The following is a 16,274-nucleotide window of genomic DNA, read 5'->3' as shown; positions in this document are numbered from 1 at the left end:
GTGAGCATTGTGGGGGTGTGGGGGGGAGGTGAGCATTGTGGGGATGGGGGGGGAGGTGAGCATTGTGGGGATGGAGGGGGAGGTGAGCATTGTGGGGATGGGGGGGGGAGGTGAGCATTGTGGGGATGAGCGGAGGAGGTGAGCATTGTCGGGGTGCAGGAGGAGGTGAGCATTGTGGGGGTGTGGGGGGGAGGTGAGCATTGTGGGGGTGCAGGAGGAGGTGAGCATTGTGGGGGTGTGGGGGGGAGGTGAGCATTGTGGGGATGGGGGGGGAGGTGAGCATTGTCGGGGTGCAGGAGGAGGTGTGCATTGTGTGGATGAGGTGGGGAGGTGAGCATTGTGGGGATGAGGTGGGGAGGTGAGCATTGTCAGGGTGCAGGAGGAGGTGAGCATTGTGGGGCTGTGGGGGGGAGGTGAGCATTGTGGGGGTGTGGGGGGGAGGTGAGCATTGTGGGGATGAGTGGGGGAGATGAGCATTGTCGGGGTGCAGGAGGAGGTGAGCATTGTGGGGTGTGGGGGGGAGGTGAGCATTGTGGGGATGGGGGGGAGGTGAGCATTGTGGGGGTGCGGGGGGAGGTGAGCATTGTCGGGGTGCGGGGGGAGGTGAGCATTGTCGGGGTGCGGGGGGAGGTGAGCATTGTCGGGGTGCAGGAGGAGGTGAGCATTGTGGGGGTGCGGGGGGAGGTGAGCATTGTGGGGTTGCGGGGGGGAGGTGAGCATTGTGGGGGTGAGGTGAGCATTGTGGGGGTGCAGGAGGAGGTGAGCATTGTGGGGGTGCGGGGGGAGGTGAGCATTGTGGAGGTGCGGGGGAGGTGAGCATTGTGGGGATGAGGTGGGGAGGTGAGCATTGTGGGGGTGCGGGAGGGAGGTGAGCATTGTGGGGGTGCGGGGGGGAGGTGAGCATTGTGGGGGTGTGGGGGGGAGGTGAGCATTGTGGGGATGGGGGGGGAGGTGAGCATTGTCGGGGTGCAGGAGCAGCTGTGAGCATTGTGGGGATGAGGAGGGGAGGTGAGCATTGTGAGGATGAGCGGAGGAGGTGAGCATTGTGGGGGTGTGGGGGGGAGGTGAGCATTGTGGGGATGGGGGGGGAGGTGAGCATTGTGGGGATGGGGGGGGAGGTGAGCATTGTGGGGATGGGGGGGGAGGTGAGCATTGTGGGGATGAGCGGAGGAGGTGAGCATTGTCGGGGTGCAGGAGGAGGTGAGCATTGTGGGGGTGTGGGGGGGAGGTGAGCATTGTCGGGGTGCGGGGGGAGGTGAGCATTGTCGGGGTGCAGGAGGAGGTGAGCATTGTGGGGGTGCGGGGGGAGGTGAGCATTGTGGGGTTGCGGGGGGGAGGTGAGCATTGTGGGGGTGAGGTGAGCATTGTGGGGGTGCAGGAGGAGGTGAGCATTGTGGGGGTGCGGGGGGAGGTGAGCATTGTGGAGGTGCGGGGGGAGGTGAGCATTGTGGGGATGAGGTGGGGAGGTGAGCATTGTCGGGGTGCGGGAGGGAGGTGAGCATTGTGGGGGTGCGGGGGGGAGGTGAGCATTGTGGGGGTGTGGGGGGGAGGTGAGCATTGTGGAGGTGCGGGGGGGAGGTGAGCATTGTGGGGGTGCGGGGGGGAGGTGAGCATTATGGGGGTATGGGGGGGAGGTGAGCATTTTGGGGGTGCAGGGGGGAGGTGAGCATTGTGGGGGTGTGGGGGGTGAGGTGAGCCTTGTGGGTGTGCGGGAGGAGCAGTGAGCATTTTCAGAATGGGAGTTGAGGGGGTGTGAACATTGTCAATGGTGCAGAGGGTTTTGTTTAGGTCTTCCCAATACAGCTTCCATTGTTAATCACTGTCCTATGTTTGAGATTAACGGTGCGAGAAGGATGCATCTAGGTTAAGTATAGGGCATCAAGCCCAAGTCTCCAACACTAAGGTCAGTGTCAGAAACATTCTCGGAGTGGCCCAGGCATCGTAATCCAATTAGAAGTTTACATTTCTCAGGTAGATACTGCTCATGTGTGTGTGCCAGGATTGCCTCAGGATCCTAAAGTGCAACAGCGGCAATATCTCAGCATTCACCACTGTTGCCATTGGAAGATCCATTCCCAATTTTCCTCACATAGCACTTTTCTAAATCTAATCAAATTCAAGTGGTGTAGACACAAAACAGAAGTGAGTTGGGTGGAAATTAGACCTGTTGCACCTATTTTATGAGTGTAAGTTTAGTGCAATGCAGGACAATTTTGTGGATCATTGTCTGACCTGTGATAGGGCCAGGTGATCTTTTTCAGGCCTCCCTAGAGGCCTCCTAAAACCAACAGTGGGCTCTTTATATATGTAAATGAAGGGCATGATGCCATTTTTAGGTCCCCTCTGCTGGAGCCTAGTTTGATCGCCTCATGTTTCTTAATCTTTGGACAAGCACCACTGCAGATCTAGCAGCAGCAGAAGAGTTCCTAAACTCCTCAGTTTCCCAATTTGCAGCAGCACCCTTCCTCCCTCACCCTACTGTCGCTCTTTCTCCCTGGGGCTTTCCTTTATGGGCACTGTCAGCAAGGCAAGCGGCTTGCTAATCATTTCTGCAATTGGATGAGCTGCATTTGCATTCACAACAGGGACACCAGCAGTTTGCCCAGTTTATACTAAGGAGGCCCAAGGCTCAGTCTGCGGCAGACTTTGGCCTCCTGGTATGGACTAACATTGCAGCTACATCACTGCCTTCATGTCTGAAAATGGGCACCAATTAATTTATATTCAATAACTCTCTACAGAAAAGGAAGAAAAATATGATTGTGATCAGACAATTGTCATGCATACCATAGCAAACATGTTAGAGCGGCACTGTATGAGGCGTTGGGTTTTATTATAATCTGAGCCAGGAAATATTGTAGGGCAAGTAGGGGACATGAAAGAAAGAAGATTAAATAAAACTGGATGTGATTATCACAAGAATAATTATTAAGGAATAATAAATAGTTCAAAGGATTTACATCAAATGTATATTGATATCATCAATGCTTTATCAAATGAAATTTTCAATGCTCAGATTCATAGATTTTTGTTGGGTAAGAATATCATGGGATATGGAGCAAAAATGGATAAATAGGATGAGGTACCTACTGATTAACAATGATCCAATTCAATGGTGGAACAGGCTCAAAGGGACTGAACAGGCTATTTTTATTCCTATGTTCCTAAATTCTTAAGATATATTCTACTCATCACTCATTTTTACTCTTTGGTTATAGGCTGGCTGCATGAATTGGGAAAACGTCTTGAAACTCCATATTATGGCAATAATACACTTGGAGGTCCTGGAATCAGAAGTGCCTACATTGCTGCCCTCTACTTCACCCTCAGCAGCCTGACCAGTGTCGGATTTGGCAATGTCTCAGCCAATACCGAGGCAGAGAAGATCTTTTCCATCTGCACAATGCTGATAGGGGGTATGTTAATTTATCTTTCTGTCATCAGGAGAGCTCGTAGTAGCCTGTCTGCATGAGATTTATTGGGTTGGAAAATCATCTTGGGTGGTGGCGTAAAGCAAGCTGTATTGTATCAGTCACCTGCTGTATTCTATCGAAGTCAATATGAAGTGAATATCTGCTGAAAAAGCACCAAAAGCAGATTTCTACTCCATTATGTGCTGAATCAATTATCATTCTTCCTGACTGGATCATGCAACATTTAATCTGCTTCACGGGGAGTGGGACTCAGTGGAATGCTCTTTCAGAGAGCCAATGCAGGCTCGATGGGCCGAATTGCCTCCTTCTGCACTATAAAGATACTGTGATATTGTCATGAATTAAAATACATAGTGAGTTTCTCTAACAGTTTTTAAATCATAAAGGTTTTGATCTTAAATCCAATCAAAGTGCTTTCTGCATTCTTATGAATTCTGTAGAAATCAATCATGAATGTTAAGATAAATCTGCAATCCCCATTTCAGCGCTCAGTTGATACATCATTTATTGTCTACAGTAGTGCCCATTTACAGTGTCTTACAATTACTAATGGCGATATTAACATTTCTTGGCAAAACTAACATGTTTTCAAAACACTTAGGGCGGAATTGTCCCAGACTTGCACTAAGTGCGGTAGCAGGCAGGTAAAAAGATGTTTTACCTGTTGGCTGCAATGGCAGCTTCTCACGCCATATCATCCCAAACCCTCTGCATTAATTATGCATTCCCAGGAAACATGCCATTTCCATGGCGGGCAGGCTCTGGTTCAACCGACACGCCGTCACCTCGCCGTTTCATCAACGCCAGGCGTCACATTTAAAGTAAAGCCATGCTCACACCTCTCAGTGCTTCCAGCCCATGCCTGCTGCAAATAAGACATGGCACCGAAGGGCAAGAAGACTGCAGCCCCCAAATTTAGTGATGCATCCCTCAAGCACCTTTTGGGTGCTATGGAGGCCCGCCATGATGTCCTCTACCCCCCGCTCTGGACGCAGGAGGGGTGGAAACATTACCACTCCAGCTTGGTAAGCGAAAGCAGTGGTGATCAGTGCCAATTCTGCACAGAAGAGGTTGGCCATCCAATGCAGGTAGAGGATGAATGATCTCATCCGTGCCACCAGGGTAAGGCAACCATCTCATCACTCTAAACTCACACACTTGAGCCCGTCACACATTCACTGGCATCTCACTCACTGCCAGCTCAAGGGACATAACTATCCATTCTCACACACACCCTCACATGTCCATCTGGCTTCATCTGCTCTGTAGACTGCCTCCTCAGCCCTCATCATTTTGAGGGCATTTGAGGACTTGTGTCCCCTCACACACCCTGGGATATCCCCCTTCCTCTCACACTACAGTTTCTTCCCTTGCCTGAGGCCACTTCTCCAATGCAAGCCCTAGCCTTGCAGCCTTACAAAGTCACCCCCACCTTTTGGCTAGTCCAGTAGGTAGGGATCTGCCCGTGAGCCCCCCTAAAAGTTGTGGTGCTGTCTGCGAAGCCTGGTGTTGATGACTGCGAGTGCTGCCCAAAGCAAGGTAGGCAAACAGCTTGCTAGGTGCATGACCCTTATGTGCACTTGTGAAACACGTCGGCATGCAGTAACACCGAAGTGGACGGACGATCCAGCTTGGGCGGATGAGTCTGACGGGCTAGCCTTATAATGCAGATGTATAGTATGTATTATGCAGATGTATGTATTATTATACATATGGAAGTTCCCGACATCCTATGGCAGGAAACACAGCCCACCTTCAATGGGCTGAGCGGACGATCACAAACCAGTTTCACAATTGTTCTGCCTGTATTGGTTTGATTATCATTATTAATGGCAGTTTTACAGGAACAAAGTATCATATCTGATCTCAGTGTGAGCTTGTGGTTGATTACCCTAACACCTCACCTGGGAAATATATATTGGCCCAGACCTTCCAGTCTCCAATGGTCGTATCCCGGATGTAAGCCAGAAAATGGGCTGGGGGACCCCAAGAAGTCCCAATGCAAGGACTCCGTGGGAATTGCCTGGGATGTTTTAACTTTCAATGGACAATTCCCCTGTGCCTGAAATCCTTCGAAAAAAATCTTCAACTCTGAGTTAGAGTTAGAGACTTCGGATGGTTCCAGGATAGTTACCCAGGAAACATTAGACAGGAAAAAGCTATATCTAACTCCTGGGTAATTATACAACTGACCCCAGCCTCCCTCATCTTTTGGGATTTCCTTTCTAACCCCTCTGCAACACTCCCAATCCTCCGACTCCCCTTCCAACACCCGCCCACCCCCCCCACCATCCCCCCAACCTGACCTGGCCCCACCAACCTGCCATCCAATCCAGCTGGCACCCTACTCACCCTAACATCCTGCCACCCTACCCATGCTGGCATCCTACCATCCTGCTATCTACTACCCTAACACCCTACCCAGTGGCACCTGCCATCTACCATGCTGCCACCCTACCCAGCTGTCACCCTATCTACCCTATCTGCATATCTCACTCACACTCATTCACTAACACAGTGAAAAGATATATAATGTCCCTAAGCTTTTCACTAGGTTAGTGAATGAATACTTACCAAAGCATGGCAGATAACGCCATGAAAAGAGAGCGTGGCTTGGCTTCCCCCAATGATCCTGCACTACGAAGCAATGATCCCAGAACAGATACACTCCACATTTCTGAAGAGGCCCCGTTTGGATGTCCGGGCCAGAAATGCTGAGCTGTGGCAATGTGTAAAAGAAACCATAGAAGAGGGGTGGTAATGCGATGGTGATTGCCACTCCTTGGAAAATTCGGCCTATTATTTTTCTCATTCATGTTGTCAATTTCTGGAGCCAATTTTAAATATATTTTCTCCTGATTCTTTAGTTGCATTGCACAGTGAGGACAAGTAGTTAGTCCGCACTCCCCTCTTAGGCCACTAATTGAACTCCAGGCAGGGCCCAATAACATAATTAGACACCACACCTCATATTTAAATAGAGACCCTGTTGACTTCAGGAAGGCAACTTGCTGCTTGCCCAGAATAGCAGGTTAAAACTGAAGACAGTGGGCAGAAAATATTGGCAGCTAAGTCTGTCAATCAATGTCCAATGCTATCTGCCCGGTTTACAACAACCGGTAGGTTGAAATCACTTACTTGGACCCTATTGGACACTTTCCCTGAAGGGGCAGCTGAGATGAGGAACTGCATTAATGCACTGCCCTGCCCGTTTTCACCATTGCTGTCTTTTGGGGTTTCATTGTACAAATGTGCAATTTTCCTTGGGAGCCCAGCTGAGTTTACAGAATGTTAACCTCAATGAAAACAATTTAGCTGAACTAGGGAATCAATATTAATTTAGTTCGCATGTTGCTTCTTGTAATATCTATGTGCATGAATGAAAAAGCATTAAATCATCATTAAAATGGGGCAATTAACCTTTTATATAAATGGTTTCTCCCTCCAATCTTCTCCCTTTTGTTCCTGAAGGTGTTGATTCAGGCAACATGGAGGAACCTTGCTTATTTGGCAATCTTTCATCTGTTGAGTCTAGACAGCAATTTACAGTGATCTAGCTCCTTCCATGTGTAAACCTGTTCTAGAGAGCCCCCCCAAAGCAGCTGTATAAGAGCAGAGGATCTTTGGGATTTGAAGACACAGTTGAAGAGGGAGGAGGCTCTAAGGAGGCACTGGAAGTTGGAAGAGCAATAGCAAGGCAGGGATATTTAATGAGAAAATTCCATAGAGCAAGGTGCGATAACTGAAAAATGAACGCTGATGGCGGAGTAGAGAGAATGGGATTTGAAGAGCAATAGCACGTGTAGATAAGGATGACAATTTTGAAGATTAATGCATTATCATAGTAGGTGTCAAGAGGTACATGATAGATTAATGCTATCCTTGTTCTCACCCAGCTTGCACACACTTACCAACAGAGTACACTGGATAGCTGAAAGGGTAGGAACGGTGGATGAATTATTTTGCTGTACACAGTGGGGGGAGAATTAGATAAGGCCCATTTTCTGGTGTGGAGATTGCAGTGCAGGATTTTGCCACATCCAGTCCCATTGAGAAAAGCAGGATGTGATCTTCATGCTGCCTCCTCACCTAAATGATTTCCATCTGGAACACACTGCTGACTGCCTCAATACTCAACAGCCAACAACGTTTGTGGTTAACATGATGCACAGCTAGCCTGGATCTCTTAAAGACAACATGCCCTTCTTAAAGGGGAGCTGCATCTTGCAAAAAGAGCTGTTACAATTGCCACTGGAATGCTTGTCTGGAAGGGAAAGCACAGCAAATGGGACAATAGGGAAGGGAGAGGGGTCCCAGGTTTTGTGATGTGGCACTGGAAATATTAGCAATGGAAGTGGGGAAAAGAAGGAAAAATGCCATGTGGTTACGGGAGGCCACGGGGACTTCAATGCACATCATGAGAAGGAAATAGGCGCAGGTGGCCATTGAGGTCAGTTCCTGGAGTCTAGCCCCAAGGACCTTGCCGTAGTACTAGAAAAAGTTCAATGAACTTATATGGTGGTTAAGGTAAGTGAATGCATTTTCACATGACATCTCCTGCCCACTGCACTATTGACATATCCTACTCAGCACTCCATCAACATCTCACATTGCTCAATGTACCACAGCCCCATCAATCGTCAGCAATCAGACTCGCACTAACATTCAGATACTCCACCTCACCCTCATACACAGACCAATGCTTCTAGCCTCACACCCTCACACCCTCGCTGCTTCCACATACCCCAGCTATTCAGCTATGGCAGGCACATCACCCAAACAACTTGCAATACACTCACCACCCATTCTATCCTCTCTGTTGAAGGACAACGTGATCCATAACCACAGGGAGCAATAGAGAGCTGGTGGGGAACAGATAGGCCAGCACTGACTGAGCCCTTTGGAGAAGATGGCTGTTACTAAGGCCATTGCATCTGGCATTACTGAGAACATGATATGTTCCTGCCTTATGCTCCTTCTCCAATTCCACCTTCATCCAGCTATTTGACATGAAGTGCAAGCCTGCAGTTGGTGTGATAATAGATCTCTTGCTTTCCACCCACCATTGTATCTTCATCCCAACCCTGCCCTTCTACATTTCTACTTTCAGATGCCAAAGAACTGCTACTGGGCCAGCCAGTGCAGCCTCATCTTGAAGGGTGAGTGCAATACCAAACATATGATGAAGAAGTGTCATCACTTGATCTGACACTCGCAGCAACCATCTCAGATGCTGGCATTGAGCGAACTTTAGAGTTAAGATCAGCACATGGTGAATCACAAGCCACAAGTGAGCCACAGCCAGGCCAGGGGAAAGGACAATTTGTGTGCCAGCTCATCAGAGGGTGAAGTTGAAAATGAGTTCTGCTGCTGAGGATTCAGATGAGGTCTTTGATGGGGCAGCTTACAGAAGAATGCCAATGGGCATACACAGAGATGCTGGTTGCATTGGCAGGCCTGTCAGAGAGCCTCTTGACACTGACAAGGAACATGGCAGCCTTGCTAATAAAGAATGGAGAAAGATAGGAGAGAGAGAGGATCTTATCAAGAAGTAAAAGCAGTTTGAGTGGAGCTAAGAAACTTCAAGGGGCAGAAACATTGAAGGAGGTTATTTAAAGGCTCCCTAACAGTAGTTGTAGTGTAGGGCAGAGTACAAATCAGGAAATCCATGTCCAAATGCTGCAGGCTTGGTCTGATAAGTGACAAGTAACGTTCGTGCCACAGAAGTGCCAGGCAATGATAATCTCCAACAAGAGAGAATCTAACCATCTCCCCTTGCAATTGAATGGCATTATCATTGCTGAATATCAATATCCTGGGGGTTAGCATTGACCAGGAACTGAACTGGATCTAGCCATATAAATACTGTGGCTACAAGAGCAGGTCAGAGGCTAAGGATCCTGCAGTAAGTATTCACCTCCTAACTCCCCAAAGCTTGTCCACAACTTTATGGTTGACAGGCGGGCAAAAAGGCCAAGCGGCCTTTGCACTTTTAAGGAAATCTATCCACGGGCAGGATGAAGTTTTCTAAAGCAAATAAAAATAAAATTTAAAATTTAATTAAGAACATGTCCCTGCTCACGTGAAAGCATTACATTAGGGGACATGTTTTATAACATTTTTAATTTCTTTATTTTGTTTTAAACTCTTCATCTCCATGAGGCAGATCTGTGCCTCAAGGAGATTCACAAGAGCACACTCGCACACGTGCAAAGTTTGCGCTCGCCCCGCTCGCCCTCCTCCCTCCCTCCACCACCTCCCATCTGCACAGGCAGTACTGAGCGCTGTGGTTCGCATTTCACGCTGGACGGGCCTTAGCCCCCACTAAGCCTGCCTGACAAGGGCTAAGGTCTGCCCTTGGACTAGGGAGGCCAGGTCAGAGATGAAAGAAGAAGGGAGGCAGGGGATTGGTTGCAAATTGATAAAATTACATGAAGACTTACTCCTTTGTTATCACTTGAGTGATAATACAATAACATGTTTAGCACATGTTATGTGTGGGCTGAAAACAGTTTGAAGACTTTTTCTAATGATCTGATTGATCTGTGGTAACCAAATCATTAGCATCTCAAATCGCTGACGTTGCAGGCTGACTACAAGTTATACAGTGCTATAGATCCAACATTTTAATACGATTGATTATCACACAATAGCAACACAGCTACATTTGTCCTAAAAGCATTTTTTGATTTTTGTTAGATTTTGCCAATTAGTTAGTTCATGAGCATTCACTATGAGAATATGGGAAGTTTTCTGCTGAATCCTCTTATTAAAAGTCAGCAAGTTGAGTTGCAAGTTTTAACCCCAGTAGGATTTCCTAGCAATCAACTGGCATGACAACTCTGAGATGCTTCTCATTCATGACTGTGCTGGATTTATTTCTCCGTCGGGATTGCAGCCACAGAAATGTGAGCAACTGCTAGCCCTTTCAACCATGTAAATTTGTGCTTTTTAATCGCATAAACTGACCTATTTTACCCACATTGCTCATTGCTGTTCATGGTCTATTAACCATTTGTTTTTCTTTCCTCTCAGCATTGATGCATGCATTGGTCTTTGGGAACGTAACTGCTATCATTCAGCGCATGTACTCCAGGTGGTCTCTGTATCACCACAGAATTAAAGATCTAAAGGATTTCATTCGGGTCCATCATCTGCCAAAGCAGCTAAAACAGCGAATGCTTGAGTATTTCCAGACAACATGGTCTGTCAATAATGGAATTGATGCAAATGAGGTAATTTCCTTCTTATTTTAAATTCTCTACAGTGAAATAATACTTTAACATATTACTGAAAATGAATTTGAAGGTTAAAACTATGAATATTTTAAACATAACTGCATCTTTCTCTCTGTGTGAATAGTTCATCATTTTCCCACTGTCCTGTTCTCTTGGACTGTCTGGTAGCTGGGTTCTGGGCGCGAGTCAAAAGATCTTGCATTTGAATGCCTATACGTTTCATTCATGGTATCCTACTGAGTATCATACAAGAAAACAAAAGGCTGCAGAGCCTATCAGGGTGAATTTCTATTAAGGTTCTTTCGCAGAAACTCATCCCCATGGGAACTGTGTATCATGTAAAGTAATCAGGGGCCAGTGCTGCACCTTGCGGAGACCATCCTCCATGAGTATCTCTCCTTTTCCTCCTCCTCAGATTGCCTGTTGCACTTGGAAGGCTATTTTCTCATCTTCCCTTCCCTCCTTTACTTAATTTAAGCTATGGTGCTCAATCAAGAGACTATTCTTTAATATGAGATTGGACAGGGCTCGTCAGCAGCCTGTTCATCAGTGCTTACACAAGAGGGGTAATTCGTGTAGGACTTCACCTTCGGCAGAGAGGGTAGTGAGTGTTGCAGGATTTGACCTCCATGTTTGAATTCCCAATATGCCTCATCTGCAGGTGAAGCTTCATGTCAGAGTGTTCATTTGTAAAATTTACTCAGAAGTTTCCAAGAAGCCAAACATATGACCACCTTGTCACATATAGAAGAGTTTGGACACATGAGTTGTGGAAAATACAGGAAGTATTGATTTATATAATGTAGGATAGTGCAGATGCTTGAAGTACAATATGGCTGTGGTCAATTCAGCCCCAAACCACAGAGGAAGCTAAATCCTTTTTAAAAATGCTTTGTGCTCCACCTGCTGCTGCTCCATGTCAGTATGAATGTTAGTCTCTGAATATTTGAGCACAGCTTTTTGTCATCTGTTTGGTGGATTAGTGCAAGAATAATCCTGTAATGAAGTTCTGGATTTTGATCACTTTCACAGGAAATGCAATGGTGATGTCAGACTGTGCCTCCAATTCTGGGATCATGAGGTTGCACATTTCTTTGCTAGCCACCTTATTCAAGCCTAGCTCCCTGAGACAGAGCTCCTCTGTATGGTCAAGCCCTATATGGCAGACAGTACGTTCAATGCATGGGATATGGGTGTGTTCAGCATGTGTGTACCTGATGTTCACTCATCTTCTTAGCTGCCCATTCCGGTCCTGTTGCTGCTCCTCCCAGCCTTCTTTGGTGCAGCACTGCATACTGTACCCACACTGCTGAATAGGGAGAACAAGGCTCCTCCTCTTTCCATGTAATTATGCCCCTGTCTCACTCCTTGGGTGGAATTTAATGGGGCCCTGATGAGAGGGTTGGGGCGTGGATCCTTAAAACGGGAAAGGACTGTCAGGTCCACAATTCCTTTTCTCCAACATCAGCTCCTTTCAGCCGTAATGTTTGCACAGGTTTAGTAAATTGAACAACTGCATCTTATGCATGAGTTAGCCTAAATTTGTTTTTAAAAATCACTTAACAACCTAAACACAACTCAAGCGTGCAAGTTGTAGTTATATGTATGAAAGACAATAAGGCCAGAACATAAGATTCAGTGGTGTGCAGATAGCATATAATTGTTATTTTAGGTTGAATGTGAAAAATTACTCTGCATTATTGCTGAATCTATCTCTGTGGTAACTTTAATATAATGAGCACTTTGAATTCCCACTTTTTTTTTACGCTTTATGGACATATAACAGCAAATTCGGTGTGACTTCACTTCCAACACAGAGTAACATTATATAGGAGTACAGCTTGAAGATACAATACTTTAATCTTGATACCTGGTCTCTTGCTCCCACCTATCAATTCTCCCTCCTGATAATGCAGCATAATTAAATTTGTCCTCTAATTTTAAGTGTTACGTAAATAGTTAAAGTGAGATGCACCTTTGTTATAATTGGATTAAATTTATGCCTACAATGAAGATTTAGTAACTTCTACAAATTAGGATGTGTAACCTTCAAATAGCAAAATCATCCTGATTTACCATTTTAATCATTTAGTTCCTGTTAACAATTCCCAATTTGAACCTCTGGATCACAATTAATACAAAAGGCTTACTTCTGAGGTTTAACTTCAGCAGTCAATAGACGCATGATTGCTACAATCAAATGTTTCAAAATAATTGCACAGTCTCAGTAACAGTTGAAGGTGTAATGTGTGTATCAGGTGTACTGGGTAATATCCAACTATAGTTTTCTGTTTTCTTTTCCAGCCCTGCAATATATATATCATTTTTTATATGTGTTGGTTCAGTTTTAGTCAGTGACTCTATATTTTTCCATACCTTTTTCTTTCTGTGAGGATAGATCTATGATTCATAAAAAATGCCATTGTTAGTTATCAGAACACTTAATAGTCATGCAATATATTTATACAGTTGTTTAAATATATAAGGGGATGAGTTACAACTTAGTCAAGCAAAGTGTCCTGTTTTCACTAAAACATTGTCCATTTGTCACAGGAATGGAACATGTGTTTCCTTCCTAGTGAAACCTCCTGACTAATTTTGGAATCTCCCATTCCTCCCTGGCATAACATGGCACAATCCAACCACAAAACTCAGCAGTACTAATTCTGGCAGCGGGGAAATTGGTGTCACTCATGAAAGATATGAATGTCACTGAAAGACTAAGAACAAAAAAACAGATTAAACACCATCCATTTTTTAAAAATGACTGCAAACCTGCAAATGTATTCAAGGATGTAACATGATTTGTTTGACTGAATAAACAACTTAAGGTTTGTTCTTATAGTTTATGGCATTATTCACTCACTCCTTCGTATGTTATAGCCTTGAGACATAATTCCGACCATCTATTATTATCTATTTTGATTAGTTTTGATTGATATATACATAGAGCACAGTTCTGAAACATGAATGTGTTGTCTAAATGTAAATATATCAAGCCTCAATTGTATTTTTGGCATTATCCCAAACCTCTTTTATATCACAATATCATAGTGCAACTTGGGTTTATAAAAAAGCAATATCGATTATAGTTTAGACACCCATGCTATGATCTCTGGTTACATTGGACCTCTGTTGCGAATGCCACAGTTATTTTTGCCTACATAATAACAGTGACTGCACTTCAAAAATAATAAATTAATTGTTAAATGCTTTAGACTTTCCTGAGGATAAGATGAGACACAGAATAAATGCGGCTATTTGCTTTCTTTTCTTTCTCTTCCACAAATAAAATTAGCAGTGACAGACACATTTATCAGTTGAAAGTGATAGAAAATCTGCATTTCTTATGGACAAAGCATACATTCACAAGGAGGTGATGGCATCCCTAAGGGCTATAAGTGCCAAAGGTGCATTCCTCAAAATTAATCACCTTCAGCAAGGTGAGAAAATCAAAAGAGAAAATTAAAAGTGAAAAAGGATAACAATCATTGGCAGGAGAGCAAATCTTTCTCGTTTTGAGGGAAAATAATTGCAGCTTTTAAATACATAAAGTAAAAAGATTACTGTTTATTTGTGTTGCAGCTCAATAAGTGGTGGTGGCATAGTGGTATTGTCACTGATTAGTATTTCAGAGACCCCCAGGGTAATCCTCTGGGGACCTAGGTTCAAATCCCACCATGGTAGATGATGAAATTTGAATTCAATAAAAATGAATCTGGAATTATAAGTTTAATGATGACTGTGAAACCATTGCCAATTGTAAAAACTTATCTAGTTCACTAATGCCCTTTAGGGAAGGAAGTCTGCTGGTGTGGCCTACATGTGACTCCAGAACCACAGCAATGTGGTTGATCATTACCCTCTGAACAAGGGCAATTAGGGATGGGAAATGAATGCTGGCCTAGCCAGTGATGCCCACATCCCATGAACAAATAAAAACTAAAGTACTTTTAATGCTCAGCTATTGGATTATAATTAGATTGTCACTGTCTGGTTTATCTATTTAGTCTATGTATTATATATGTGTATGCGTTCAACATTAATCTAATCCTCCTGAGAAGACCATTTTTTGATATAGATGCATGTGATGTGAATATGTTAATAATAAAGAAGTTTTAACAGAATAGTTGTATTATCATACTATTAGAATTTATACCATACTATTAGTTTTATAGATGGTAAAAAGAGGGATTCCATGGGGGAGATTCTGAAACGCATCTCAGTTCATTTATCTTCCACCTAATCATTCCTTGCAGTCATTAATGATTATCTTAAAGTATTTTGAAAATTATGCACTTTTTTCATACAATTAGCTCATTTCCATTAAATGACAACTAACAAAGCTGATGTTAATGATTATTATAGATATCTACTAGATTTTACTGTTTGTAACATTTTACATAATACTTGTGACTACTTTTTTCATGAGTTTTCAGAACCTCCTTCCTGGTCTTTTCCAGACAGCTCTGTCACTAATTATTTCAACATGTATTAACTCTTATCATTTCCATAGCTTTTGAAGGATTTTCCAGATGAGCTGAGATCAGACATCACTATGCACTTGAACAAGGAAATTCTACAACTTTCTCTGTTTGCCTCTGCCAGCCGTGGCTGCCTTAGGTCTCTCTCCTTGCACATCAAAACCTCTTTCTGTGCTCCAGGCGAGTACCTCCTTCGACAGGGAGATGCATTGCAGGCCATCTATTTTGTCTGCTCAGGCTCCATGGAAGTGCTTAAAGGTACCATGGTTCTGGCAATACTTGGTAGGTTCTATAATTCTGCTTTAATTGCAAATATAACTAAGACTACTAAATTTAGCATTTTATTTTCAGAGCAATGACAAGGAATTAAATAACCCCTCAATTATTATGACTGGTTCTCAGAAATCAAACAATCACATTTTGTATCTCATATGCTCAGTTAGTTGTGTTCCTTCAACTCTGGCCTCTTATACATCTTCCAACTTCTTCGCCCCACATTATTATTATAATTCCTCCTGCTATTTGTAGGAAAATCATGAAAGTTTTGTTTTAGAAATTTCAGTAGGTTATTATTTTGCTTTTACTTTAGGGTTATATCACATGTTTAGTTTCCTCAAGTTTAGACAGGATATCCAACACACTATTGTAAGGACCAAAACAGTTTATTATATGCAACATAGTCCAACAAGTAATTTAGTTCTCAGTGTACATTTGTTTTACCCAGAGGCACAACAAATGAGGTCCAAAAACTATGGGGAGAATTTTCTCCCTGTTCGGGGGGGCTGGGTGGGAGCGGGCGTGGGATGGCATGCAGCCAATTAAGGTCCGCCCGGCATGACACGCACCCGGAAGTGTTGAGCGCTCCCTGTGCGGGCGGGAGAAGTAGGCTGAGTCGGGGTCTGCGCTCCTTCACACATGCGCGCAAAAGAGCGCAGAAATCTTCCTAAGTCACAGAGCTGCCTCAGGGAGATTAGTTTGATTTTTAAACATTTAAATAAAGAAAGAAAAAAATTTTTAAGACATGTCCCCTCATGTGACAGTGTCACATGAGCTGGGACATGTAAATGAATTTTATTAAAAATTTTTATTGAAGTTTAAAAACCTTCATGAAACTTCAT

General features: G+C 44.3%; 1 protein-coding gene across 1 annotated transcript in view; it reads left to right on the top strand.

The window, feature by feature from the left end:
* The window catches only part of kcnh8 (potassium voltage-gated channel, subfamily H (eag-related), member 8), a 409,192-nt gene that overhangs the window by 260,256 nt on the left and 132,662 nt on the right, over window positions 1–16,274 (top strand). Inside the window, exons 8-10 of the mRNA XM_041183962.1 lie at window positions 3,219–3,416; window positions 10,470–10,669; window positions 15,189–15,438. Coding sequence (XP_041039896.1) covers window positions 3,219–3,416; window positions 10,470–10,669; window positions 15,189–15,438 — 648 coding nt within the window. The remainder of the gene's footprint in view (window positions 1–3,218; window positions 3,417–10,469; window positions 10,670–15,188; window positions 15,439–16,274) is intronic.

Source organism: Carcharodon carcharias, chromosome 3, assembly GCF_017639515.1.
Source record: "Carcharodon carcharias isolate sCarCar2 chromosome 3, sCarCar2.pri, whole genome shotgun sequence".
NCBI lineage: Eukaryota > Metazoa > Chordata > Chondrichthyes > Lamniformes > Lamnidae > Carcharodon > Carcharodon carcharias.
Note: the sequence above shows the minus strand (reverse complement) of the source record. Positions and strands in the feature narration are given on the sequence as shown.